This window comes from Sphaerodactylus townsendi, linkage group LG06, assembly GCF_021028975.2.
Source record: "Sphaerodactylus townsendi isolate TG3544 linkage group LG06, MPM_Stown_v2.3, whole genome shotgun sequence".
Taxonomy (NCBI): Eukaryota; Metazoa; Chordata; class Lepidosauria; order Squamata; family Sphaerodactylidae; genus Sphaerodactylus; species Sphaerodactylus townsendi.
In genome coordinates, this window is record NC_059430.1 from 75,937,246 (window position 1) to 75,957,992 (window position 20,747).

The 20,747-nt window shown below is 41.7% G+C and overlaps 1 protein-coding gene across 1 annotated transcript; it reads right to left on the minus strand.

Moving 5' to 3' along the window:
* Positions 1-4,176: 4,176 nt before the first annotated feature.
* Positions 4,177-19,793, minus strand: GPR37 (G protein-coupled receptor 37). The gene is made up of 2 exons (XM_048499942.1): positions 17,775-19,793; positions 4,177-6,614 (listed from the first exon to the last, which is right to left on the minus strand). The coding sequence occupies exons 1-2, from the start codon at positions 18,786-18,788 to the stop codon at positions 5,796-5,798; spliced, it is 1,833 nt and encodes a 610-aa protein (XP_048355899.1). The 5' UTR covers positions 18,789-19,793; the 3' UTR covers positions 4,177-5,795.
* Between the last annotated feature and the right edge of the window lie 954 nt (positions 19,794-20,747).

Sequence of the window (20,747 nt, forward strand, 5' to 3'; positions counted from 1 at the left end):
CATTAAATTGAAATGAAATGCAAAAAAATATTATTCCATAAGGAATTCAATATAACAGTGGAGTTTGTTTCTAAGATGGAATGAAAATCCAGTGATTGAAGATCAAGTATGTTAGTGTGGAAAACCATAAAAATCATTGGAGAACTGTAAAAGGAGAACAAGATACGCTGCACTGTCCAAAATGGAATAGGAAAGAGTTAATGCAAGTCTTGTGAAACATAAGAAACAGGCTCAAGTTACCCATTGAGCAATACAGCATAGTGGAGATTTAAACCTGGTTGTCCCAAGTGGATCTGGTTTACACATCCAGCACAATTTGAGAGTGCTACATTGGTAGAAAAGACTGCACCACTTCAGCATGCAGCATGGATATTACATAAAGTCTAAACTAGATATTCCCTGCAAGTAAAAACTGACACAGAATGCAAAGGGTTAGGTTAGAACTTTTAATTCCAATATGTGGTTTGTTTGTTTGTTTAATTTGCAAGGGGGGGGGGGTTATATGAGCATTAAAAATGTGAAACTCTCCTCTAGTATGAAATAGTACAGCTTATTCTACTTCATTCTGCTGCATGGCTAGACCAGGCCCAAGTCTGACTGTGCCTCACTGGCTACCTATCCAGGCACTGTTATTTAACACTACAGGAACAAATCAGAGCTAAATCAATTTTTACACTGCAAGATGTACCTTTTAAGGTATAAAAATGAGCTATAATTTAACTGTACTGAATTTAAGAAATTTTGCCAATTGTATGCATTTCAGCACATCACATTTCTTGTCTTAGATATTCACAGCCAAATAGATTAGTAGAAAATGCCATTTAAATAATTAAGAAACTCCTTAGAAAAGAAGCACATTCTCAAGTACAGCCATATTTGGCAGTACCAAAATACAGAAGTGCACAATTAAGAAACTGGATGGTCACCTGCAGCGTTTTTGTTTGAGATGAATGCTAGAATCAGACTCACTCAGATTCAGAAAAGCAAATCAGCCAGAAAGTGTGGAACTGAATAAAAATAAGACAGAAAGGAAAGTGAAAGAAAAGTGTTTTGTGATTGCAGCACTTTACATGTTACCACAAAGAGAAAAAAAAACTACTGTTCAGCAGGGATACAGTTATTGGTATGAAGTAGCACCAAAAGCATATGAAGTCAGAACAAAAAAGAGTTCGATCTACCTTAGAAATAGAAATTATGATCTCCAGAAAAGGAGATTGTGCAAGCTCAGAATGAAAGATTGAAAAACACAAATATGAACGGAGATTTTCTACAGCAAACGAGAGTCAAGAGAGAAAATGATCAATTTAATCAAGGATATAACTGAAGAGAATGGATTGAGTTTGAAGTCAGTTTCTTCAAGAAAAAGAGCACTTCTGGTAGTGAAAACAAAGTAATATTTTGTCACTTGCCCCTGCCACTGCATTTCCCATCACACCTTGAGTTGTTCTGAGACTCTCCTGGTTGCTTGCAGAGGAGAGAAAGTTCTGCTCCATGAGTTGAGCTCCATTCATGGTCCTCTGGATCTAACCTGATAGTGCAACATCAAACATATATCACAGAAACTTTACAGCATAAGGGGACAGTTTGACTCAGCAGTATTTAACCTTTCTATGCTCTCCTAGCGGACTTGCCTGAAGAAACAGGATAGACAGCAATGTGTCTGTAACTGTATTTGATAACAAGAAGAATTTCTGTGTAGTTTCTGATTAATGAACTGTGCTAAAGTGAAAACTTTCTTTTTCTCATTTTTTAAAATAATTGGTATGTTAAAGTGGATAATATCTTTTCACTCAAAATAAATCAAAGCATTCAAAGAGGCAAGGTGAATAAATTGTTCATATAAACTTCAACATAATTTTTTTGTTTGTTTAATGAAGTGTTGATGAAACTGTTCACAGCAATTCAGGTATTTTTCTCTTCCTATTAGATATCATCTTCCTAATATAATGAAGAAATCTGACAAGAAGAAAGTTAATACATTTGAAATGTGTTAGATAAGAGTTTTATGAATATCATGGGTTTTCAAAAAGACAAATAAGTAGGTTCTAGAATAGTGATGGCGAACCTTTTCGAGACCGAGTGCCCAAACTGCAACTCAAAACCCACATATTTATCTCAAAGTGCCAATATGGCAATTTAACCTGAATACTGAGGTTTTACAGGTTCTGGTGGGTTTTCCGAGCTGTGTGGCGTAGTCTGGTGGATCTTACTCCTAACGTTTCACCTGCATCTGTGGCTGGCATCTTCAGAGGTGTATCACAGAGGGAAGTCTGTTACACACTGTGATACACTCTGTGACTTCCCTCTGTGATACACCTCTGAAGATGCCAGCCACAGATGCAGGCCATGGACCCTGTGATCCATGGGCAGAGAAAGCTTGATGGGGATGGGGGTGGGGAGGGATGGGAAAGCTGTCACTGTCCATGGACCCTATGATCCATTGGCAGAGAAAGCTTGATGCAGTTGTGGGGTGGATGGATCAAAGGAGACTGGAGCGCCACTCTCTCTCTGAGAGGTAGCCTCTCAGAGAGAAGTGGGCTCCAGCCCTTTCTCTCAGAGAGAGAGGGAACCTCCAGCCTCTGCATTTGTTTGGGTTTTTTTAATGCTGAGAAAAAGTCCCTTTCTCGCTTAAAAAAAATGCCCAGACTGGAGTGTTGGAGGCCACCAAGCAGGTCGCCAATGCCATTCCCGCTCTACCCGAGGGAGAAGGCAGCCACCTTCTCTCTCGGGCAGAGGGGGTTGCCTACTCGGCGGCGCCGGCTCCCGACCCGCAAGAGCAGGCGGCCTCGAGCAGGTCACTGCCGCTGTTTCCCCCTCTGCCAGAGGGAAAAGGCAGCCACCTTCTCCCTCGGGCAGAGGAGGTTGCCTGCTCAGCGGCGCAATCTCCTGCACCGCAAGAGCTGGCGGCCCCGAGCAGGTCGCCGCCACTGTCTCCCCCTCTGCCCGAGGGAGGAGGCAGCCACCTTCTCCTTCGAGCAGAGGGGTTGCCTGCTCAGCGCCGCCAGCTCCTGCGCTGCAAGAGCAGGCAGCCCCAAACTGGTCGCCGCCGCCATTCCCCCTCTGCCCCAGGGAGATGGCTGCCTTCTCCCTCGGGCAGAGGGGGAATGGTGGCGGCGACCTGCTCGGGGGAGATTTGGGCACGCGTGCCATAGGTTTGCCATCACGGTTCTAAAACAAATCAAGCCTGAATTTGAAGCTAAAATGACTAAATTGAAGCTATCGTACTTTGATCACATTATGAGAAGACAAGAGTCACTGGAATATACAGTAATGCTAGGAAAAGTTGAAAGCAGTAGAAAAAGAGGAAGATCTAATATGAGGTGGATTGACCCAATAAAGGCCATGGCTCTCAGTCTGCAAGACCTGAGCAAGGCTGTTAATGAAAGGATGTTTTGGAGGTCATTCATTCATAGGAGTTGATGGCACTTAACACACACACCAACAATGTAATGGTAAGAATCAGTTTCAGCCAGTTCTAATTCAGAAAGAGGCACAGGCAGTTTATTAAGGAACACAAGAGCAAATCTTGTGAAGCAGCTTTTAAAACGCTCACAAGATACAGGTACAATAGATACCAATGAATAGAAAGTAAAGTCAGAGGACTTGTGCAGAATTTTACTTAGGAAAGAGAGATCATTCTGTTGCCAATCTACAGGTGGTTGCTGGAGATTCCCTAGAATTACAACTGATCTCTAGGCAACAGAGATTAGTTCCTCTAGGGAAATGGCAGCTTTGGAGGGTAGACTCTATGCGGTCATATTTCTCATAAGTTCCCTCACCTGCCCAAATTCTGCCTGTCCCAAGATCTACTCCGAAAACTCCAGGACTTTTCCAAGCCAGAGCTGGAAACGCAACATAAGTATGCGGAGTTCTTTCTAAACTGGAAAGCATATGAAATGTTAAGGGAAACTAAAATCTCTATAATTCATAAACATATATAGAAAGCAAACGTCAAACATTATTTGATTGTATATAAAGGAAAAATGGGAAAAAGGAAGTTGTGAGAATTCTATTTTCCATTTCAAACCTCTAGAGGGCATCTGTACACCTACTAGCTCTAAAGTAACTCTGGCTACCCATTTAGCACTGGGAATGAGGCAATACTGCAAACAAACTCCAACCAATATATACTCCAACTTAATACAGAAAAAAGAGGGGAAATTATGTACCACAACATTTAAGCTTTCAGATTTTATTGTCACTAATTCTGTGGCAAAGTCTTAAATCCCCTTCCCTACAGTGGCACTGTGACTTACATTAGGAGTTACATACACAGACGGAAGGCATAGCCCTTTGTGTTGAAAACACAGCAAAAAGAAACTAAGAGTCACAGGCAGTAATACACCTTATGTGAGTGGAAATCCCACAGATCAAATAGAACATAACATACATATGTGTATTTAAAAGGAAGAATCCACAGCAGAAATATTAAAACTTTGACTGTATATTGTATATCCACATATAGACCATTCCTTTAGACCTGTCAGATAGGCCACATCTGCACAACAGCTTTCAAGATTTAGGACAGCAGCACACAATCAGAATAGTCTAAAGAACAGTATGTTCATTCCTCCTTCCTCAAAACATTGCAAAACTAACACTACAACTGTATAGCCCACGTTCACTGTGAAATTTTCCCTGCTGCTTGTATGTGTGGGGGAAAGGGACATGGCTCAGTGATACAGCATCTGTTTTGCATGCAGAAGGTCCCAGGTTTAATCCCTGAAATCTCCAGTTAAAAAGGTCAGGCAGTGGGATGATGTGAAAGACTTTTGCCTGAGACCCCAGAGAGCCCCGGCCAACTGCCAATCAGAATAGACAGTACTGACCTTGATGGACCAAGGATTTAGTTCAATAAAAGGCAGTTTCATGTATGTGTTCTCATGTGGAGGGAGAGATGAGCACAGCATTAAGACTCTCCCTACAGAAACTGGATAGGTGACCTATGTGCATCTGTGCCCTGCAAAGGTGCATTGTGAAGATATATCTCTAAGTCAGTGCCAGGGAAAGCATATTCAATATTAGTCCATTGATAATGAAAGAAAATGATTGTTCTTCTGATTATCCTCGTATTATTTAATGCAACTGTTAAAATACTTCTTGACAATGTAATCAAATAATTAAAATGCATTAATTTAACTCTACCATTATTTTGGTATACCAAATAATGTCACAATAATTTGCATAAAATAGGTTTAAAGTTGAGCGCTTCAAACCACATATTTAGTGGGAAAATTTTGGGGAATCAAAAATAACCCAGTGAAGACTACTCAGTCAAAGTTAAGAGCTTTTTAGTTTTATTGATTTCAAGAAGAATGTGCTTAGGTTTTGTCCCACAAAAGTCAACTGGAGTTCTTATGCATTCAATAACACCCCTCCTTCCCCCCGCAAAAAAAATCATCAAAAAACAGAACAATCTATAGAAGCACTTGAGATTGGCTGGATCATGCCCAATCTAAGAAATCTGCAGTGATTAAAAAAAACTAATAGAAAGTAAATAATGAAATGGGATGACTTCTCCCTTCCCTTAAAACTAAAATACAAGAACACATCAACTGCATCAGTTTAAAATACCAAGCTGGTTATTGGTCTCTCTTTTTAATGTCTAAATGAGTATTTTTCAATGCAAATATGTTAGTATGTAAAACAGTTATTAACAGTCCTTACAACAATTTCCTCCCTCAATATAAATATGTAGAACTATGACCAAATAGCAAAATCTACATACCACCCTTCTGAAGTCAACAGGCAAACCCCACTCTATTTGCCTTCATAAGTTCCAACCATAGAGTGAACTAACAATGAGTCCCAACAGATGCAAAAGTGGACATCTCACGGCGTATAGTACTGAAAGGGGAGAGCTCGAGCTCTGTAGTGTATTCATTGTCATTATCATCACTTGTCACTGTTGAAGACTTCTGAATGCATTCATCACAGCAACAGCAACAACAATCCATAAATGCCCTACTGAATGGTTTGCAGAGACAGAAAAGAAGAACTGGAGTCACACATGATTTAAAGAACAAGAGAAACTGACTAATAAGGTGAAGGAGATCCATAGTTTGTTGAGAGACCCCTGTGGACATGTAAGCAGTGACAATGTTGCAAATATTCTCTGGAATGATGCAGAAGCCATATAAAATAGTTAAAGCCACCACTGTGCAGTTCATCTGGCTTTCCAGCTGGATCTGTCGTTTGTTGCCTCTTGTACATGCCTTTTCCACCTTGCGGATCTTCCTTGCTGTCACCAGCGAGCAAGTAATTGTGAAAAGAGTAGGCAAACAAAAGTAACAGCCAAAGTACCACCAGAGTCTTGCACTGTCATATGTGAGGGCCAACACGTAGATGGTGTCTGGTAAGTGAGGAGAAATCTTCACTACACACCGTTCCACAGGAGGGCTTCCACTGCCTTCAGAATCTTCTTTAGTCAACTGGCGCAAAACTACCTCAGGAAGAGCCAAAAGGAGAGCCCCAACCCATATCACAGCCAGTTTGGCAGTCGTGGATGTACAGTTTTCAATCATCTCATAATACATCTGCACATTAGTGGCAGCACGGAAACGGTCTATACAGAGGGCGCATAATGTAAATGTAGTGACTCCAAGAGATGCTACCTGCATAGGGAAGGAAAAACAAAACAATATTTAATAGGAATGAAGACCAAAATATTATATCCAATATTAGATTTCTGAGTGGCTACCAGCCCAACCCACAAACCAGTTAAATGTGGGTTACTATGCTTTAAATAATGTCTTCAGTGGAGCTTATGATTCCCTGTTCCCAAGATTTTCTAAGCCAGCACTCAGGAAGAGGCACAAACATCACTAAAACACTGCAGTGTTTCAAACTATGATGCCCACTATATCATGCTGGTTCAACAGGTACACTATACAGTCACAGCAAGAGCAAATGTTTAGGAAGTAAGCTACCTTCAAGCCATATTTTTGCTTGATAAAAAGCCAGATTTCCAGTTCCTTCCACAGCAGAACTACCATATATTTTTAATGATGCTGTGTTATGTTTTCTAAAGCTTGCTTTTTAAAAGTAACCCTTTACTTAGGTGTACTGATGCAGTAAAGAAATATAAACTGAAACTGCTAAAGATTTGTAAAGCTGTTTTAGCCCAGCATCTGTACATCATATGGTGGGGGGCAGGGGGCTAAAATATTGAACAGCTGTAATTTTTTGCTTACTTAGTGCTCACTGAGATAATTGAGATTCTGTAATATGCATATTTCAAAAGAGTCTGATTACCCTCATAATGATGAAATATTGTTTATGAACAACCTATTAAAAAGTCTTGCAAGGACATCGTATGCAATTATATAAATGTATCATATGCGTTGGCCTTCAACATTTAATGGCCATATCTGATTGGTAAAAATCAACAGAACAGCAAAATATTTGACACTTGGGATTAAATTTGGTAAATAGCGGCTTAACTGAAAGAGTCTGAAATGAGTATCACACGGCCCCTTTAATTAACCTGCAATGGGAGTCATACTTAACTATGGCAAAGCAGATCTGTAAATATCTGTGATAGGCAAACCTATTAATTTGATGAGTTAAACTGTCAGAGATGCTTTAAAAAAAACAGCTTAGTAAACACAAACAAATTGGACAAATTGAATATACAAGTTCTGGGAGGAATAAAACAGTACTCAAAAAGAGGTCAGAGTTAAAAAGGCTGACAAAGTTTTTTTTTAACACATCAGAGCTGCCACTTAGCAAACTGAAAAATTTAAGACTTTGCAACCTTGTCCCCAAAATATTTTACATCCAGAGGTTCCCTAGCAACCAACATATTGGTTCAACCAACCGAGTGCCAACTTTCAATACAAAGGCAACAAAAAAGTGTGTTGTTACATGAACCAGTTTTAATGGTTGTTCCTTTCTATGCATGCAGCTTAAAAAATTAACACTTTTACATTTGTAACAAACCACCAATTGATGTGTTGTACAAATCACAAATTGTAATTTGTGGCCTTCCTTTTCAAACTATATTCCAGACTACAGTTTGCAATTCAGGCAAAATGACAAACGATGGCTTACCATAAAAGTGGAAGTTCTCAACTGAGGTGAGGAGGGAAGGGAACAGGGCTGAGTAAAGACAGTTATGCCCATACACCAATCTCCTGCTTGGCCTTGTGCCAGTTCCCTTCTATGCTACTGGGTGGGTGAGAGCCACTCTAGCCAGAGGCATACATAAGGAAAATGGAGCCCAGGGGCAAAATCTGAATTTTCCACACACACACCCTGGGCACCCAGGTCTACCACCCGGTGCTGGCAAGGCCACCCAGGTTTACTGCCCGGAGCCAGAGTCCAGGTCTATCAGCCAGAGCAGGCACCCAGGTCTACTGCCAGGAGCCGGTGCCCAGGTCTACCACCCAGAGCAGGTTAGGTGCCCAGCGAGCACAGCCCGGGCCTGGCGCCTCCGTCACGTGTTTAGATGATGTACACCCAGGGACGTGTGATACCCCACGTCCCTCTGGCAGATACACCCCTAGGCTTTCTCCTCTGTGGTGCTCCAAGTACTGTGGTGTTTCCAACTGGAATCAAGCAATTGCTAGGCTACTAAGAAAATGTCATGTAGTCTGTCTCTGAACTGAAATTGTCTATAAACTTACCATGCATTAATAAGAATGAATGAGATTAGAATTCTAAATCAGTTCAACAGTTTGCTTCAACCATGGTCTAACTCTGATATTGTGCTTTTATTGATACCTCTCCATTCTACAATTTAATATTGTTGCAACACAGAAAGTTATAAATCAACAGTAACAAATCACTGCAAGTTATAAATCAACCAACTGGTTGCACCAAAACTATTCACTAACACTATTGATAGTTTCATTATTGCAATTGTTGTGGCTAAATCAATGGTATAAGGACCCCAAAATCTTGTAGTATACAAAAATCAACAATTGGAGACTCATCATAAAGGGTTCATCTTCTCTGAGAACAAGAGGACATCTTCTGGGTGGTTCGCACTAACCAATCAGGGAGGCAGGAAACAAATTCTTCTTCCTGTTTCACTTGGTATCATCCCCCCTCCTCTCAGTTTTAAATTCTTCAAACAGAAGTTCAACTGTAATCTATCTACACAGAAAATACTGAAAGGAAACGAACAGGAAAACAAAAGTAACCGTTGCCTGAATATTAACGTGACAACAGCAAAACAGTAGATCAGGAGAGTAAAGAAGAAGAAAATGATGAAATGGAAAAGCAAGATGTACCCTTATACTCAGGAGAAGGTCCTTTCGTGGTAAGTATCCAATGGTTCTTCTCCCTATGAGCCAGAAGAGCTCTCAGATCAGTAAATCTACACTACGGGTGGGTCATAGTTTTCAGAGTACTGAATGTGATACAACACCCTCCTGCCAAAGGCTGCATCAGCGGAACTGTAGGTATTTATTCTGCAATGTCGGATGAAGGTTGTAATGGATGACCATGTGACAGCTTTACAAATTTCCTCAATACAGGCATTCTTCATGAAGGCTGCATTTGTGGCTGCACTAATGACAGAATGGGTGGTGATGCCCCTAGGAATCTTGATATGCTGAACTCGGCAGGCTTCAAAAATTAAATTCTTGAGGCACCAGCTGAAAGTGGATGCTGATATCTTATAATATAGGTTGAGAGAAGAAACTGAAATGACCAGGGCCTCCATCTTTCTGAAAGGCTGAGTCTGAATTATATACCGTATATACTCGCATATAAGTCGAGTTTTTCAGCCCTTTTGGGGTGCAGAAAAAAGCCCCTCTCAACTTATACACGAGTCAGCGCCCAGCCCTTCTGCCTTGCTAGGGCAGCCTGCGGAGGCTCCCCGCTCCCCGCTCACCTTCACATGTGTGGAGTCAGTTTGCAGAAGGTCTTGTGGGGCGGCGAGCTGCTGAGCGCCTCGCTGGCTCCTCCCCACAGGCTGGGACAAACCAGGTGGGGGCTGCGCACGCGCGCAGTTGGGCTGATACTGCCCGGGGGAGGAAGCTGGCTGGTGGTGCTCGGGAGTGAGTTGCTGGCCAGCCGGCTGGGAGATGTGCGTGGTGCAGGAAAATAGATGGAGGGCAAGCATCTATTTTTATTTTTGAAATTTACCAGTAGCTGCTGCATTTCCCACCCTCAACTTATACATGAGTCAATAAGTTTTCTCAGTTTTTTGTGGTAAAATTAGGTGCCTCGACTTATATGTGGGTCGACTTATACATGAGTATATACGGTACGTCTTGAGCACATTTCTCACATCCAAGATATGCTACACCCATTCTTTTGGGTGCTTTGGATTCAGGCAAAAGGATGAAAGGACAATCTCTTACCAGTGGAATTCAGAGTCTATTTTTGGCCAGAATGCAGTATCCGTAGTCAGGATGACCTTATCCTTATGGAATACACACAAGGAAGCACTGATGGAAAGTACTCTGAGACCCTTTAGCTGTGGTGACAAACACCAAGACTATAGTCTTTATTCTTACAAATTTCAAGTTAGGCTCAAAGGGAAATTTAGTCAAGGTCATTTAGTCAAGCATTTAACTTCCAGGTGAAAAGGTTGACCCAGGGCTATGGCACCCTATAGGAAACTCTGAATATGTGAATGTTTTGTGGTCACCCAGCTGTCAATCTGAGGAATGACCATTGCCAGGGCAGACACCTGTCTTCTAAGAGTTGCCATTCGTTAACCAGACTTGAGACTCTCCCGCAGGAATTCCAGGATGGACTGGACTGAAGAAATCAAAGGGTCTATCTGTTTCTTCCTGCACCACCTGATGTATGCTTTCCAAGTAAAATTGTTAGGTGCAGCTGGTGGAGTTTCTTCTAGATTCCAGCAGAGTATTGGTGACATCCCTGCTGTTTCTTAGACTCAAGAGGAGCTCCCTCTCAACTTCCATGTAATTGCCATCTGTCTGGTTCCAGACAGATGGAACCAGTGACACAAGTGTCTTGAATTGGTTCAAATTATTCCTTATGGATTGCATTCAAAGGATTGCTATTGGAAATCAGTTTTCATCGGCATGGGGACCTATCTTGTGGGGTTCCACAGAGTATTGTTCTATCCCTCATGAGTTTCAGTCTTTATGTTAATTATTTTTCCAAAATGGTACTAATAGACCTTTCCAATAGTCCACAGTCAATATTCTAGTGTTGACAAAAAGCCATATAACAGTCCAGTGTCAAAGTCATGAGTCACTAAGGTAGAGATGTCCAAAAGATATGATTCTATGTCATGAATGTGTGGAGAAGGGATACCAGGGTTATGTTCCCTGGCCCAGTCCCTGAACTCCATGAAGACTATGTCCTTTAAATCTTCATGTCTAAGCCCAAATGTATTTATTTAACACATTTATATACTGCATCTCTAGCGCACACTCATAACATTTTCCAGACATATAGGTAATGTCAAACATTAAAGCCAACAACAGATTTAAAGAGGAATCCACCATCAGGTTAATGTACTCTTTAAAAATAATTCAGCCGGTTCCCCCTAAAGATCACCACCACTGATTCTTTTGGAACTTTTTAAAGTAGCCCTTGCAAAATGTTCATGGGGCCTTCAGTATGTTTCACTTGGGGCATCACATCTTCTAGAATACAGAATCACACATAAGACACCCATAGTCTGTGTTCAAATGAGTTGTCTGATATTTTGGAATTGGAACCAATGGGGGTGACCATTTATTTGTTAATTAGTCTAAGACTTGGGATATTATATGCTACATCTCATGTGGCAGGTTACTAGATAAACAAATACCATTAACTCACATATATAGTTACATTTTATTTGCTGTCTTAAAATTTAAAAGGTGTGTAGTAATCTTGTAGGAAACAAAGCGGGGGAATTGAGGGAGAAATTGTGGGCTATGGAAAGGGCATAAGAAATTGTGTGTTGGGAAGACTACTTCTTGTACAGGAACACAATTCTGAAGACAACCAAATAAGGAAATATGTTACTAGTAATATGTTGCATATAACTACATGCTTGTACATGATAACTATAGTCAGGAAAGGGTTAAATAGAGTTTACCTATGTTTACTGAACTTGTATCTTTAAACTGGAGTAACTCCACATAGGATTGTGCTCTAAGGCAGTTTTTTATCAACCACTGATGCTGGTGTGGTAACAGGTCAGCCATGTGACTACATCGTTATAAATAACTTCTTAATGTCTCAGAAATTATTAGAGCACAACAGGGAGATATATTGTGCCATACTGGCAGACCTGACTCTGTAGAATAAGTGCCTGTTGCATGAGAACTTGTTGCATCAGATTTAGCATTGTTTCTATCTAAGCCTGTAAACTACAATGCATTCATGGTTGAGATTTCCATGCGATTACTCTAGACAGGGTGGATCATCTCTTGTTCATGTAAAAGTTCACATCATATTTCTTTTGCTTCTATTTTAAGGCAGCAAGCTTCAATGCCTAAATGTAGTCCCACTAAAATCAATAACTGCCTCCCAAAATGCATTTTATTTTGACTCAGAAATGCAATGTTTTGCAGTTGCAAATTTGCAGCATAGGCTTATGAATTAATTCAAGCTATATTTGCAAAGCAAATAATATATTATTTTCTTTTAAAATGTTTAAAAGTACAATTTTCAATGTTTTTTTAACACTAGGCTCAGAAGTATAATTCTAACACACATACACAAAAGGTTTCAAATTAAAATATGAAAATAAAGCACAGGGGTGAGATTGTTTCTACAGCAAATTAAGGTCTTGAAAACCTTTATGTATGTATGATTTGAAACAAAATAGCTGTTACTTAATACTTTTGTTTATTAGCCAGAGGCAAATTATGATAAAGTTGGATTTTTACTGTTCTATAAGTCTTTCAATAAGGTTTTTCTGAACAAAATTCACCAGTCAGTTAGTACACAGATTTATAGAACTCATCACATGAAATCAGCCACACCTAGGTGCAGCTCTGAAAACTGTACTGGAAATGTGCCACAAAGGCCTTCATGCAGCTGCATCAAGGCATTTTCCAACTGCTTCAATATTTTCCTTCTGATAAACAATACAGAGGACAAGCCAAGTCTGATTTGGTTTATCAAATGCCTTTGTTCTGATTTAGAAGAAAAAGAGGAGTTTGGATTTATGCTCCTACTTTTCCCAACTGTAAGGAGTCTCAAAGTGGCTTACAAACTCCTTTCCTCCCCTCCCCAAAACAGACTTTATGAGATAGGTGAAGAGAGAGTTCTGAGAGAACTGAGACTAGCCCAAGGTCACCCAGCAGGCCTCATGTGGAGGAGTAGGAAACAAACACAGTTTGTGTACATTACAGTTATAAATCATAATTTTAAAAATGCTTGCCATAACTTAAAAGATAGCCCAAAGGCAGGACCATGCCTGCTATAAAACAACCTTTTTAAAATCACAGAGCCAGCAGGACTATGTGTAGTCTGGGTGTCTGAGGCACTTGTGCTTGGCCTGGCAAGGGGGTGTGGCCTCACAGAGGACATTGCAGACAGGCATACTTGCCATTTTGTTCTGGGCTCTGTTTCCCTGCCACGCCCTGGAATGCCCCCCAACGAAAAATAAGACATCCCCTGAAAGTAAGCCCTAATGCATCTTTTAGAGCAAAAATTAATATAAGACCCTGTCTTATTTTCGGGGAAACACGATATGAATGTTATGTATGGATAACATATGTTATATATTGACTATGAGTGAGCCACCCTGAGCCCAGCCATTGGCTGGAGTAGGATGCAGTGCAAATTTAAATAAAGTAAACATTACTTTAGATAACATTTAAATAAACATTTACTTTAAATAAAGAAAAATAAAATAAAGTAATCCACTACTCGTGTGGTAGAGTAGGGAATCAAACCTGGTTCGCCAGATTAGGGTCTGCTGTTCTTAACCACTAAACCACACAGGCTTTAGAAGGGCATGGGATATAAAGGACATTTTGGTTACATTTAGTTGCTCCATATTTTATGACCAACGTCCTTAGCTTTGAGGTTTGGTTGCTGGAAAAAAGATGGTTGCTCTCTCAATAATCTTGCCATATCAGTAATCAATGAGTATTTTTGTTTATTAGCATGTGGCTAGTATGATTACCTGAATCTTTCCCACGGGAGTGTTGATCCTTCACTATGGCTACCAGTGCTGTTTGTGTAAGAGAAAGCCATGTGATCCAATCCAGCTTTCTCATATGACCAAAATATTCATATATTACGGAGGGAATGGGAACTGCCCAGGACAGGTATGGGAACTGGCAATCATTCCATGAAATTAAGCATATGAATTGAGCCTCAAACAACCTTTTTCAGATTCCCAGGAAGATTTGAACTATGACCAACCCAATGACTAAGTATGCCCAGGGAAGCTTCTGAAAGATGCACCAACTCATTATCCTTGTACACTGAAGTGGGCATGGAAGCTGTGTTGCATGATCAAATGCAAAACTCTTTCACCAAGCAGCACAGACAAAAGCTGGCAACTTGTTCCATGCTATGGACTACATATGGTTGGAGTGTAGTGATGGTTGGAGGAAGGGGAATGTAAGGATAGGGTGTGAGGTCTGAAATAGTGTGCATCAGGGAATGCTTGTAATTTTCGTTGTGTGTGCAAAATGACAATAAATGCTGCTATTATTATTATTATTATTATTATTATTATTATTATTATTATTATTATTATTGCTGCTGCTGCTGTTATTATTGGTGTTGTTATTATTATTATATGTTTTACCATCTGCAATCTCAACAGCTAGAAAATGCAAGGCCCTTCCTGAAGTACTATTCATTTGAATTCATAGGTCAATCTTGCTGCTTTGCCACCCTCGAAAAATTCTGTTTTAACTCTGAAATTTTTTGCCAAACTCATCCATACTCTTGTCTTTTAAGTATCTCTTGACAGGCTACTTTTCCTAATTAATACACAGATTTGAAATTAGACTGAATTAAACATTTTACTTTGTTCCTCATATTTAAACAAAAGGCAAATTTTCTTTAGCTGCAACCACCTTTCGAGGTGAATTTAGTGCATTTGCTCCACATTGAAAAAGGATGGAACAAAGACATCTGACTCGACCAACACAAATTTGGCAAGCCACAAAACTCAGGACTTTAAAAAGTTCATCTCTGGGACAAAACTAACTGCATAGGGGGCAGAGGCTTTCTTTTTGCTTACAATTATTTTGTAAAGCACTATGTAAACATATGTACAAGTGGTAAAAAGTATGAACAAAGTTTATTTAATACCTTCACCAGAAGTACAGTCTGTAAAGTTGTACAGTCTATGCCAGCTGAAATGAATGGATTTAAACAGTAGTAAGTGCTGTTGATATTCCATGTGTTGGAGATAGTTACTTCTTACTCACTATGACTAAAGAAATGTGTAGTACAAGACTATTATAGGGGCAAGCAAGATTTACTGAGAAGTGAGGTCAAGTTTACTCAGTGGGACCACCTACTCAAATGGAAGTGTTTTAAGGATTTCAACCTTTGCCAAATATTTCTCTCTCATGAGTGTCAGGTCATGGAACCAACACACAGTCAACTAGTTACTCAAATTACTTTTGAAACTCAATCAGTTTAACAGTTAATTTACCAACTGAAACCTGTAGGTATAAAAGTATTGTCTAGGGGGCTAGGTATTTGTTCCAATAGTAACAAATGGAATGATACTGAGAGTTTAGAATGGAATGGATATTATACACAACTATAAATGATGTTGAGAGAGTGAACCCAACTAAATTAAATGATAAATTGGGGTTACCCAATGACACATACTAGCAATAGATTAAAGACTGGGATAATTAAAGCCACTGGCTTGGGTGGATGGAAAGTAATAAAATGCATTCCTGGAGGATAGTGTTTTCAACAGTTACCGCTAAATGGAAAATTTATGGGTAAAAATAGTATACCTCTGAATAGCAGGTGATAGGAATGGACAAGCAATGGGAGAAAGTTGTTCCCTTGATTATCCTGGCAATTTTATCCTGGAAACACCAGGCTTGTTTCTGTTGTAGAAAATAGGAGCGATATGCCATGAATCCTCTATCTGACGATTTTTCATATGTTCTCATTACTATGCCTGCACTTTTAGAAAAGTGCAAGATTCACTTACAGGCTTTCCTGTGTGTGAGCAACAAAATTAAAATTAACTCAGTAAAGAACCCAGACTTTCACAGGATTTCCACTTTGAACTATTGTTAACTCAGTTTCACACTTTCATTGCATGGATATTGCTAACTGTTATACTGACATTTAATAAATTTTTGCTTGGGATATGTTGCATATGTTTCTCTGTTAAGGGGTGTTGCATGGGAATTTCCAACTTTCAAGTTAGGGCCACACCCTAACTATGTCACAAGTCAAAGTGATTTAGTTAAATGTTGGGAGGACAAGGTCACACCCACTTCTCACTCCTCCTACCAGAGTAATCCCTTCAATTCAAATGCAATCCAATTATTAGCTTCCTATCTGAGTGGCCTTTTAAGGCCCTTTCTTCATTTACCTCATAGGTGGTAGTTAAATTAAAGGTGTTAAGCATAGAGCCACCAGGCCAGAATGACTCCATTCTACCAATCAACTTTAGTGCTGTTTCTCCCATCTTCAGTAAATACAGCAAACGACATGCACAGCAGCAGGATTCTAGCCAACTGGCTAGAAGGACTGGCTGACTGGCTAGAAGGACTGGCTGACAGGGTATCTGTGCACTTGTCAAGAAGTGAGAATTTAAATGGAACAAGAGGCATTATAAAGCAAAAATTAAATGGGATCCAAATATGGAATTTGGAACTAATTGGCTATGTTAACAATGCAAATATCATATTTATGGTTTTCCATCAAAGTACATCCATCACTTTACTGTCCTCCAGCTTTAGAAGAAGAAACAGGGTATTTCTTCTGCAAATCAAAAATCAGTAAGAGTTCCACATATTCATAAAGATGAACTGTGTATGCATGACTTCACAAGGAGTACACTACAATAAATTAAATTACACTGATATGCATTTACTGTGTTTGTGGTAAGTGTATACAGAACAAATGTACACATGACCACTTTAAATATCTAAAAATGCCCATGACATATAGTCCTTTTCACTGTAAGTGTGCATATGGATTGCTTGCTGGGAGTTTCCCACTCTTTAAAATTTGTTCTGTTACAGTAGCCTGGTTTACCAATTACAGTGAAGGATTTAAGTTGACACAGACCATAAATACATTTATGCCGATTACCACTGTGATCACAAACACATTTGCTTGCAAGTTTTATTGAGTTCACTTCCAAGAAAGTATGGAGAATACAATAACCTAATTTAACTCCAATCCTAAACACATCTGCCCCAATTAAAAAACTTTGATGCTAATACTGAAGTACTTCCACACAAATGCATTCACAAAGATGTTTGCATGCAGCTTCACAAACATAGGCAACTCCTGTGTTCAAGGAACCACGTCATACCCAATATACAGACACAAATCCAATTTGTTTCAATTGACTTAAGTTCTCATTTTAGGATCATGGTGCCATTGTTGCTCATGTCAACAGGGTTAAATGGGCTAGAATCCTAGCTGTTCTAACCAGAAATGCCAGAGAGAATTCTTTCCTCCAACACAAACCTCGCCAAAATCAAATAATTTAAAATATTGCACATTTCTCTGAAAGTAAGAAAAGACTTTAACAATTAAAAACAGTGAATATGAAAAACACCACACAATGGATGCTACAAAGGGGAAAATGTCACAAGTCATGTGCACTCAAATACTCATCCTTAAGAGTATACATGTAAAAAACCACTATGCAATACATAAACTCTACTTACCTCAATGTACGGTACAACTTTGCAGGAGAAATCCTCCAGCAGCCACTTTTTGGTAAGTTCTTGAAAGATCACCAAAGGCAAGCAGAAGAAGATGATGAGGAAATCCCAAAAGGCCAGGTTAGCCAGTAGCGAGTTCGAGATGCTCCTCATGTAGTAGTTGTGGCACACGATACACATCACTGCCATGTTACCCATTATCCCAATGCCAAAGATGACTACTGACAGGCACATGACTGCATAGGCCCCATAGGACTCCTCAGTCAGAGGGTAGAAAGGGTTCTTGACCCCAGATGATCTTAAGGTTCCATTCCTGTGCATACCTGTATTCCTCTCCCTCATGTGAGAACCATTCAAGGGTAACAACAGGGGGGTATCCTTCTCAGCCCCTCTATCCAGTGAGTTATTGACATTTCTTAAAAAGTAGCTGTTCTTTAAAGCCCTGACTTTTCCTGCTTGCTCTGCATCAAGGGGAACACCAGCTCCCCGTTTGCTTCTAAGATAGCTCTTGAGGCTAATCCTTGTGGCATCCTTTTTGCTTTCCTTTCCCTGTACTTCATTCTTAGGGAGTCCATTCACCAAAGCTACAAAGCGGACTTCGTTCAACAGTTCTTTCCTAGGGCCACCAGACGAGCCAGTTGTTTTCAGAGAATGAGATCCACCAAGTGCAAACTGCGCTACAACCCAGTCATTGGGGTCACCATAATCCACCAGTGGAACCCATTCCTCCAGAGCTTTAGCTGTGGCCTTGGATCCACCTACCTGACCTTTCTGGGAGGTGCTCCCTAAGGGGAATCCCGACACGGTCCAGACTTCGCCTTGCCTGGGCGTCTGTTGCTGAGACTTTGCAAGAGTCACTTGGCACCACGACCCGCACGCTTTGCTTTTGCTCCCGACACTGGATGGCCACTCCACCCCATCCCTTTTCAAAGGTGGCTCAAACAATGCTATTCTGGCAAGGGCAGAGAGCGTACCCAGAAGCCAAGGAAAGGCAAAGTGAGTCTGGAGCGGGTGCATGCTTAGGAAGAGGGAGAAGCTCTCAGGCTCCTTCAGAAACAGCTGCTGCCCAGCCTAAAGGAGTTGCCAGTTGCACACATTCCTCCCATAAGGCGATCCCACAACAAGCTGATCCGGGGCACAGGTTGGGCAATAAAGGATGTTGCTGATCCCCGCAGTAAGGCTTCACGTTCCAGCCATGTCTTCAGCAAAGGTATCCTAGATTCGGAGAACAAGCGGCAAAGCTCACAAAGGGATTAAGAAATAATCACAAGACGAAGAATCCTCCAGTCTCGGCCAGGCGTGATTGTCGTCTTCGAGCCACGACGGCCTCTCGGGACGGACCTTGCAAAAGTTGCATCAACCCCCGTCTGCGATGATGAATGTAGCAAGTGGCAACGGCAAGAGTGTCACACACGCGCGCGCGCACACGTCTTCTCTCTCCCTGCGCTCCGCCTTTTCCAGCGATGGTTGCTTTGGGGCTCGCCCGCTTCGCGTCCTCCGGAGATCACCCTTACCCGGTTGCCTGCTTGGCAGGGGCGAAGGCGTAGCGAAGGGGCTCCATGGCTCGCACCTCGCTCCGACGGTTCGCACCTTCCGGAGGCCGCGCTCGGGAAACAGGTTGCCGCCTTCCAGCCAGGCAGGCGCGGGTGAAACGCAAGGAAGGGCGGGGAAGAGAAGCCCCCTCTGGCTTAGAGGCGGGATGGAGCCGGTTGCGGGGGAAGAGCTCAGCAGCTCAGCTAGATGCAAAGTTGCTCCTGGAACCAGCTGCAAGTTCGGCGAGGGCGAAGCGTTGGAGAGCACTCCCTCCAAACAACGTGTTGCTACCTCCTGGTTTCCAACCTCAAGCGAGCCCAGTGGCGAGCGCTGAGCAATCAGCAGGGTTGGAGGCCAGCCTTCATGTTCGCGTGCGGGTCTGGAAGGGCACTGCTGCTTTGCTGTCTCCTCTCCGTCTTCCAGACGTTGGCAAACGGCTTCCCTCTGGCGGCTTCAACCCTCATGCAACATCCACTCGCGCTTTGTGGCGGTTTTAGTCAGGGAGAGAAGCGGGCCTCTATTGCGCAGGCGTCACTCTCCCGTGGGGGAGGGAGGGGGTCTCGGCCACCGCTGTGCTTGGCCGATATACCGGGCGGTGGCTGGCCGGGAGAGGTGGGGCACGGCCAGGGACCGGAGTCACCGCCCTGGCCTGAGACTGAACGGAACATCATTTGCTCGCTGTCAGGTGGAAGAAGCGAGCAAGCCCCTGAGGCGCAGAAGCAAGTCCAGGGCGTCGCTGTTTGCGCCCAGATGTAGCGGTGCTGAAGTTTGGTCTTTGGCGGCTCTGTTGCATAGGGCGCTTTACATATTTGTATGCTAACCTGGTCAGAATGCTACTCAGAGCCACTGCCGCCTAATCCTAACAGGGTGGTACAAGGTTAGGGTTCCCAGCTTCCTGGTGGGGGCTGGAGATCTCCTGGATTTATAGCTGGTTTCCAGACTACGGAACGGTTCCCGTGGAAAATATGGCTGCTTTGGAGGGTGGACTTAAAGACATTATACTGCACTGAGGTTTTCCCCTCCCCAGGGTCTACCTCCGAATCTCCAGGAATTTTCCGAACTGAAATTGGCAATCCAATAGTCCCTCTAAAATTTTGAACATACTAACATGTCACATGAGAGCCCAGTTCCCACCAGTTCCCACCAGTTCTTTTGAGCAGTGGGTGGAGAAAGACAGTTCAACTCTTTCTCCCATATGTTTTTGCCAATGAAACTGATATTAGCATTTTAAAAAAATGATCAGTAGGTAGAATTATGAATCTCCTTTGACCTCCTATTTCTGGATAATCCAGACAAGGCTATACTAATCTTCCCCAGACATTTCAAACCGTTCAGTGGCCAGCACTGGCTTTTTAAAAGTATTGTGAAAAGCTTGCTTGCTCTGCAAATCATTCCAAACGACCTTCCTTTTGGCAGGACTGTATCATGTCATCCCCACCATCA